The following is a 9,166-nucleotide window of genomic DNA, read 5'->3' as shown; positions in this document are numbered from 1 at the left end:
TTAAACCTTATACTATACAAATAGTTTATTACAAATAAAATATGCTGATATTTTTCCCATATTTAGCTAATTAGGCACACATGTCATTTCTGATACGATATCAAATACACATATGATAGGTTATGTTTTATTTATTTTTTGTTCAAGAGGGAGTTTTTTCTTCTTCAGCCAAACCGTTTTTGTAAGTTTCTTTACTGATACTAGCATCATCTAAATCCACTGTCTTATTTGGGCATTTTCTATTCAAATGATATTCACCCTATATACTACGCGAGATACATATTTCACAAGACAGAACAGTTCATTAGACAAACTTCACTTAATCTTAAAGTCTTATAAGAACTGTATTCAACAAGTAGCAACAAATTCCAATTAATTGCACAAAAAAAAAAGTTCAGAGCATCATCATTACAGAGTCAAAGTTTAAGTAATAGCTAAAGGGAAGAACAGGTTCGGCGGGTATTTGTGCAGAAAAACAGAAATGATAATTCAAAGAACTCAGGCAATATGTCTTATAGTATACAGTATAACATACAGTATTTATCTGAATAAGCATTTAACAGTACTGAGAATGTACAAAATAAACCACACCAAACAACCACACTCCTGCACCAAAGACAAAAACAAAACCCACACAAACATACACACACATACACATATACATACACAGACCACATCAATTTGCAGAATGCACAAACTTAGTGCTGTCAGGGGAAATTTCACTCATCAACAGCCCACCTTAGCAAACCTGCCATTTCTTAAAGATATTGACTTAAAAATTCAAATATTCCTTTTTATATGTCTATTAATTTAATGTAATTCAATGAATTGGATCATGATTATTCTTTTTCTTGGTGGTGTGGTTGATTACACTGACTGGGTTTAAGGTATTGCTGTAGGTGAGATTTCATGATGTGGACACACTGAGCTTTTCTCTCCATGATCTCCTTCAGTTTGTGGACATAATCCCCAAATGCCTGTAAAGAAAGAGACAGAGATTAAGGACAGACACACGTTAATTTAAAATGTATTCAGATCTAAATAACTTTATTGTTTATTAGACTTGCATCAAATAAAAAAATGCCTTTGGCAGTGGCATATAAGACAAAACACAGCAATTCTTCATTTGTAAATCTGTGACAGTAATAGAAGCGATGAGTGAATTGATTTTTCTGCAAGTCCATCAAAACATTATATAACAATGCTTGATACTCAGCAGTATTTACCTATATATAAATACATAAATGTGGGATGTTGTTGGTTTCAGAATGATCTAAAAAGCAACCTTAGTGCTTGGGATAGAGGTTAAATGAGCAAGTTAAAATGTAATAGCAGATGTAATATATATATTCTAACCATATCAGGTTGACGACACAGAAGCATCCCCTCTTTATGACATAAAGCTTCCATCTCTTCTAGCTGCTCCCAGTGGGCCTGGACAACACGCCACCTTAAATTGGATTGGAAAAAAATACATACTAATTTTATTTCATCTAAAATTGTAGGTTGTGATTGCTCCGTTACTCTGAAATAAACAGCAGGATTTCTAAATTGACCACCAAAAAGGTTTGTATCATGTCTGTAGGATCCACTTAAATGTAAATTAAATCAAATGTTAAAACAAAGCAACTTGTAACAAGAGTAAAATATCAACCTAACACAACGGGGAATTATACAATCCAGTCTGTCTCATTATAATGGGCACTGGCCTCTGAAACACTCATTAACAACATTAAAATGATTGTGTAAAAACTGTGACATGTCTGGGTACTTACTGGCCGTGATCCAAGTCTTCCAGCCTAGAAAGGCAGATGGGTCTAATTTGCTGATTGCTGGTGCTATCTTGATTATTTAATTGTAAAGGACTGTTGGTTTGGATTGAGGTGTTGGAATGTGCAGTTTGACAATGCTTTGGCGCTGTGGTCAACTGACCCAAGACCCTTTCTGACTGTGGTGTTGAAATGGCCAAAGACAGTTCTTTGTGCATATTGTGTGCATGTTCTGATGGCTTCTGGTTGGGACCATTGGTCGTTAGATCGTGTGTGCTCAGTGAACCTGTGTTTGCAGACTGGTTGACAGAGGAAGAGTTGGACTGCATGACAGAAGTTTGCATTGAAGAACGTGTAGAGGTTTTGGGTGGGGATGCAGCGGTTCTGTTCTGATCCCATTGAAGGAAATAAAGGTTGTCAGCCTGTTGGTCCACTTGAAGCAAAGAGATGCTGAGGGGGTCCATGACGAAGCTGATTGAACCTGCAGTCTCTTCCTGAGGCAATTCTGACTTTTTGGCGTCAGCATCTGGACCGTTGTGTACCATAGTGTAGGCTGGATTTTCAGATGAAATGTTGAGAGACTCTGCTGGTATTTTACCTCTATTCTGTGTTGTGGGAGTAGTGAGAGGTAGTGTGGCCCATTGAGAATTTAAAAAATCAGGTATATTGTCGTGGGTATTGAACCATGGTGGCTTCACTCTACAGCTGCTTAATGGTACTTCCTGATGAGCATTTTTCAATGGTATTGACTCGATGTTTGAGGTGCATGTATTGTGTTTTAACTCAAAGGAGGGATTAGGGGTCAGGAGGGTGTTTGGTTGTCCACAGGCTGGGGAGAGAGGTCGTTCTGCTGTAGCTCGCTGACGGGATGACTCATCCAGAGGGCGGTTAAAGAGGCCGCTACTGTCAATGTTTCTTTGGGAGGACAGAAAACCGTAACTGTCGGCTCCTCTTCGCTCCTCAGTACTACACACTCTATCAGCTGTGACATCTGAAGCATTAAGACCTTCTTCACCCTCTTCTGAGTGACGGTTGTACAACACTACTGCCTCATCGGGGATTGAACCTGTCATCCTGTCTGCCTGCTCTGTCTCTGTTGATGCTACCCAGGCCCACCTCCCCACTCCTTTTCCTTCCATTGCTGGTCTCCACTCCTCCCTCCTTACTCTGACCTCACCTTCCCCTGCTGCCTTCAGTGACCTTAACTTCTCATGTGTATCTCTGTCTAGCCCAAATCTTTCCTCTTTCCCATCCCTGGATACCCTCCAAGCATCACCAGATCTACCTGAGTCACCAGGACTAACCACAGCCTTGTTTGTGTTGCAGCTAGGGGTGGTTTTAGTTTGTAAGAAAATCTCTTGACTGGGGAAGAAAGATGACTGTCCTCTGTTACTATCTACCCTGACCTTAACATTGGCCCCGTATGCATCAAAAACTCCTTCCAAACCATGACACATAAGGGCAGAAACTGAGAGGCTGGAAGATTGTTGAAAGGTAGAAGGAGAGACAGAAGAAGAGAGAGAGGCCTGATTTGAGGAAGAAATAGACGGGGATGTAGAGGATGAGAAGAGGACAGATGAAGATGAGGGCATGAACTGCTGTAACTGCTGGTGATACTGTCTCAGATGGCGCTCTCTGTCCTTTTCCCTTTCATCAGCCTTTTTCAAATATTTTTCCCTTAGCCTCCCTGCTTCATCACATGTGTCTCTACTGATTCCCACTTTTCTTCTTTGTTCCGTCCCTCTATTCTCATCTTTTCCTTCCCCTTTTGAACTTCGCTGTCTCTCTTTTCCTCTGTAGCATAATCCAGATTCTCTCGACACCTCCCACAAGTGAAGCTCATCTGTCGCTTGTCTCAAGACCAGTTCTGCCCCTAATTTTTGGTCACCAACTGTGTTGTCTACACTGTCAGATACTCCATACCTTTCTCTTTTTCTACCTTCCCTCCTGTCTGCTCTGTCCGTCCTGACCCTCCTACCACTCATTCCCAGCAAACCTCCAACAGGTGTTATATGTTCAAAGTCAATTCCCTTTCTTGTTGTTGCAGTTGTTTCCTCTCCCCATCTGCTGTTTTTGGGTGTAGAGCAAAGATTTTCGCCTCCCATGGTCAATCTAATGGTAGGCGAGATGGGGCAAAAATCCTCCCTATGTCTCCCTAACTTTGGCTTTTTGGGAGGACTTTTCCCTCGGGTGCCAATTATGCTGCTTGTGCTTTTGCTGCTGCTGCTGCTGCTGCTGTTTGACAAGTTACGCTTGGGGGAGTGATTTGTCTTTCCTCTTCTTCCTCCTCGTAGTCCCCCCTGTCCCTTTAACTCCTTCACCCTATGAAAAAAATATAAGATGTAATATCTCAAATAGCAGTCACTGATTATTGCCTTAACATTCCATAACAAAACGTTATAATAAGACTTGATACGTTGTCAACACAGGGAGTAAGATGAAAATAAACTTTGTTCTTAAACATCACATTTATATTTTACATTTTCCAAAGTCATTTAATCAGGATTTAAAGTAGGATGAATGCAATCCACTAGGGCTCTGAGAAAAAAAAAAAAAAAAAACCTTCCAGCAACTTTATTGAAACACACACACTTACCGGTCAGCATATCTCAGTGTATTTAGTGTGTTTTCAGTTGCTAAGTGACCAGGTGAAATGTTGGCAATCATGCACGTCATTGAGTCACCAACAAATGAGTCTTTCAAAACCTAGAAAAGGAACAATGTGTTGCAAAACACAGGAGAGGTTATTGATCAAGCTGGACAAAAAAATCAGCCATGATAATTATACACACACAACAGAATATTGCAGTACCTGAGTCAGTTTGCTTTGTCTGAAAGGTGTGTGAGACTTCTCCTGATCAAGGGACCGAATGCATTCTTTAAGCTGAGAAAAGAAAAGAAAGACAAACAAATGAAAAAATATGTAAAATCCCAGCATGTGTGTGTGTCTGTGTGTGTCCGTGTGTCTTACAGCCAACAGACTCTGGTTGATCTCTGCTCCCTCCATGCGACTCTGCCTGTCTTCTTTGGTATCTGATGCCCGCTCACTTCCTGCCAGGTCCACAAACCACATTCTGAAAGCACACAAACAAGGGAGCACAAGACAATACAATCAGATAGTGTGTACAGTATAATAAGCCTACAATATGATACAAACACATGTTGTCACTCACCTTCCAGCTATCTGCTGGTTTGCATCCCTTAGCTGAATCTGAAGCAAGGCATGGGAGCGAGAGGAGAGTGGATTCACCCCACTCACTCCCTGTGTGCGCACCTCTGTTCCCTGTGAAATCACCTTAGAAAGGAGGACCAATAATTAAAAAGAGAGACAAAGAAAACATAATGATAGGTAATGTTCAAGAAAGCGTGACCTAAGATTGAAATATTCCTCACAATATATTGTTAGACTTTTCTATTGATGTTTATTTTTAATGGTAGGTCTCTGATTTGGGAATTACTCATTGCATCAATGTGTTCAAAAAGTTTGAGTGGTAACCAGAAGAATAGCTCTTGTCTACACAGCATGGACAGCAGAGAAAAAAAGGGCGAACCTCCATCAGTGAGCTGACTGAGTCCACTCTGACGTCACGCAGCCCAACAATGTGAACCACCTTAAGTCCATCTTCTCTGGCAAACAATCTAATAAAGAAAAAGAAAAAACGAGATTAAGAGGGAGAATAACTCAAGAAAGAAGAAAAATCAAGCTTAAAGAGGTTCATTTTGATGGTGGATTACCAACAAAATAATCATGCCTATGGAACAAATGGGGTATTATTCATCTGTTTTTTATACCAATTGCTACTTTTTTGATAGCAACTCCACCTATAAAACATTTAACGAATTGTATTCACAACAAGACACATACACACGCTTACTGATACAAACACGCACCTCTTTCTGTGGTCCAACAAGTCATACAGCTGACCACAGTAGATTTCAAAGAAACTGACATACACCAGCAACGGTGAGTTCATGTGTGTGGTGGAGAGGTGAGCAAAAATGTCCCGGACTGCCAGAGCATACAACCCTGGTCTCACAGGGGAACCGAGCATGGTGTGAGTCTTCCCTGCACCTGTCTGGCCGTATGCAAAGCAGGTGGCCTTGCCTCTATGGACACACCAACACAAACACAAATAAAGATAGTTAGGGAGCACAGGTTGGTAGAAACATAAAGCCAAAACCATGTACAAGCATGTACTTCATTAGAAAGGCAGGTAAGGCTGACAACACACACACAACTACATAAATGCCACTACATTATTGCTAACCTACCCATTGAGCATGTGCTGCACCAGAGGATATGCTGTTCTTTGATACACCTCCTCATTGGAACTCTCCTCCCCAAACACCTGGTCAAAGTAGAATCTGTGCTGCAGGGACCAAAGAACAAGGGGGAAGAACAGCAAAATGATTTGAGCAGTAGATCTTAAAGTGAAAATCCATCCTGCTTTATTTCACATCATCACAGTTTAATGATAAAGTGTTTATTTGAAGAAAATGCTGTCTTCTTCCTACATGATGTTTCAGACATTGCCTCATATCTTGACTTTATATCTACCTTTAGTATGTACTGTGTGAGATCCACAGCCTCTTTGCTTTCATGAACAATAACACACTCTTCACTTGGAGTTGTCAAAACATCTGTCTCTCCTCTCCTGCACTCTGTGCGTGTCAGAGGTCTTTTCCTCACACACACACTGATCCGCTGCGCCCCTGGTCGTCTGCAACACACACCAATCACAGACAAACCAAATCATGATTATCATGTGCAAAGAAAATCCTGATTATCATTAACTAGATGTAAATGTTGTAGCCATTTAGACACTTGATATCACTATCTAAATGTATTTCATATTCAATAAATGTATCTAGTACTGTTACTGCACTAAGATACTTAATTGTGAATATGGACTAAATACGAAAACAACCTGCCACTCACGTTTTGTTTGGAGCAGGAGGGGAACTCAGTGGTAGTCCATAGTTGTAGCCAGCTGTTCTCATTAGTTCATAAACAGGTGTTGGCTTAGGCGTGTGTTCAGAAGCCGCATTACTGCTCATTTCTGTAAAGGGTTTCTTCTTCCTTAAAAGTCCCTTTCTATCTTTATGCCCAAATAGTTGGTTGGTTAACAACTTTGATGCCACTGTTTCAGACTGGGGTTTTGGTTTGATGCATGATTCGCACTTTGGTGATAATCTGGTGTGAAAATTGAACATGGATTTTCCTTCCATAATCTTTGGCTTAGTTTTTGCTCCTGTGTGACGACCAGATTGATGCCTATGAGAATCCAGCCTGTGTTTGTTCTTCCCTTTGCAGCCACATACCGCAGCACTTCCAGAGTCAAGCTGCACTGATAGGGCCGACCCTTTGCCCTGCCCTGCCTCACTATTCATTACATATACAGAGGCATCAGGATAAACAAAAAGATTCAGATCGTGATCGATGGTTTCACAATTAAAATCAAGCCGTCTGCGAACGGATGAGGGTTTTGTAAAACGTGTTGCATTAAGCTTACTTTCAGCAGCACCCCTCTCATTCTCATCATTGTAAACATCCTCTTCATCTTCACCACCAACATAAGAAAAGCTACTATCTGCTGCAGTGTAGCCTTCATCACCACTGTCAGCACCATAATCTTCACTATTTTCATATTTTAGGTCAAGAGCTTTGACCATTTGGACCAGATGGAAGAGTCGAGTCCTGTTCTCCATACAGCAGATCCCAAGGATTGGATAGTCCTCCATGGTCAGCGCTGAGAGGTGGGCTGCACGACAAATACCCACAGAAGTAAACCTGAAGGAGAGGAAACAGAGGGAGACATATGGTTAGATGAGGAGGGTGGCAGGGCAAGTGTTAGTTTGGAAGTGATGTGAGTGAGCTTACCTAGCATAGTGACGCTGAAGCCCAACGGCCCTCAGACACTCATACAGGGAAAGTGACATTTCCTCCCCTTTCTTTTCTTTCTCGTTTTCTTCCCTCCATTTACCCTTGGGGCGGTAGACATATCGCTTTAGTTTCTCCATCAGTTGGCCACACAAGGCAAAGGCAAGAAAGAAAGGACTGTGCAGCTAGACAACAGGCTGAATATCAATTTAAAAAATCCCAACAACTACACACTAACCCCCCCCCCCCACACACACACACACACACACACACACACACACACACACACAAGCTCCACACTGCTATTTTCCAACACAGTAAACCCTTGCTGTTTCTCTCCCTCAGTGATTCCTGTCAGAGACCGATTGCCAATGGTCTGGCTGGTCACTTTGTCATACTACCACACTGCACAGTTGTGGTGTCAAGCAAAGCACACAACACTGGTATGATGCTGAAATGTGACACTTGGTCAGCAATGAACCAGGGCAGACACATGTCTGTACCGTAGCAAATATGATAAATATAGCAGACATAAGAATGCAACTGTTGCTTCTTTGACTTCTACAGTAGATTGGCTGGCAGCTGCAATATTACTGCCATATGACTCAAATGCATTAAGGTGAGAGTGCTGTTCATTACTGTGTTTATGAAACAGTACACCTCTTCGAATCATCCCCCTCCTAGAGCTCCATATTTCCATAAGGTGGGGTCACAGTCCCTACATTGAACACGTGGTGGAATTTGAGAGTCAGCAACTGGTAATTCTGCAAATTAGATAGACAACCAGCAGAGCAGTTTACATTAAAGGGCTGGTTTAGCCATATAACACAAAGTAAAGTGGAAGAGGATTGTTAACTCCTATCTATCGAACAAACCCTCAATTTAAAAAAAAAGGTAATTTCCAGTTTAAAATCATTGTCACATTATAATACACATCAAACATTGGGCAATACATTATTATCATTGGGTGCTTGTGCTTCCCAAATAATTGAATGACTGAGTGAAAAGCTGTAAACTAATGTAACATAAAATGGCAAAAGTAAATAGAACACTTACCTGAAAAGGAAAATGAGTGAGCATGACGTTTTATCGGATGGAACATTCTGAACTGACAAAATGCATTAATGTTTAAAAAGTTGCTTGCTTGAGGAGTAGGCTATCACTATTTCCGTACACAGAGTAGGTCTCCATAGCGACGAAAACGGTTTTGGGAGGGGGATTTTAGTTCCCGTTGTCCGTGAACACAACTCCTGAGGTGGCAGGTGGCAGAAATAAGGATACCATATCATATCTTATTTAAGTGCAGAATTCAGAAGGACAGCCGGTCAAATTACGCTCAGTTCAGCATGAAGGAGAGATAATCCCTCGGAGGGCTTAATGCCCACCAACAAACCTGCTAGGACAAAAGCCTTCTTAGACTAAACTATTAGGACATGTGCCCTAATGACTGTAGCCCTACGACGTATTGTCTTGACGGCTGAACAATGGATGTAAATGTGTTGTTATGGTTTATTAT

General features: G+C 41.3%; 1 protein-coding gene across 1 annotated transcript; it reads right to left on the bottom strand.

Moving 5' to 3' along the window:
- Positions 1–330: 330 nt before the first annotated feature.
- On the bottom strand, positions 331–7,871 carry LOC307042204 (uncharacterized protein). Its single transcript, XM_079685960.1, has 13 exons — positions 7,651–7,871; positions 6,709–7,560; positions 6,328–6,490; positions 6,042–6,139; positions 5,661–5,876; positions 5,321–5,408; positions 4,943–5,064; positions 4,741–4,843; positions 4,582–4,653; positions 4,366–4,475; positions 1,776–4,091; positions 1,357–1,450; positions 331–977 (listed from the first exon to the last, which is right to left on the bottom strand). The coding sequence occupies exons 1-13, from the start codon at positions 7,788–7,790 to the stop codon at positions 840–842; spliced, it is 4,512 nt and encodes a 1,503-aa protein (XP_079542086.1). The 5' UTR covers positions 7,791–7,871; the 3' UTR covers positions 331–839.
- Between the last annotated feature and the right edge of the window lie 1,295 nt (positions 7,872–9,166).

This window comes from Notothenia rossii (assembly GCF_949606895.1).
Source record: "Notothenia rossii genome assembly, chromosome: 6".
NCBI classification, from domain to species: Eukaryota; Metazoa; Chordata; class Actinopteri; order Perciformes; family Nototheniidae; genus Notothenia; species Notothenia rossii.
The sequence above is the reverse complement of the archived record's forward strand: the minus strand, read 5'-3'. Positions and strand labels throughout refer to the sequence as shown.

Bases quoted from the DNA above. Each gene is read 5' to 3' on its own strand.
- LOC307042204 (XM_079685960.1), bottom strand. From the start codon at position 7,790: ATGGAGAAACTAAAGCGATATGTCTACCGCCCCAAGGGTAAATGGAGG. The intron at 7,561-7,650 runs GTAAGCTCACTC...CCTCTCCTTCAG, and splicing joins CTTCAGCGTCACTATGCTAG to GTTTACTTCTGTGGGTATTT. The intron at 978-1,356 runs GTTAGAATATAT...CTTTCTTTACAG, and splicing joins TGTGTCGTCAACCTGATATG to GCATTTGGGGATTATGTCCA.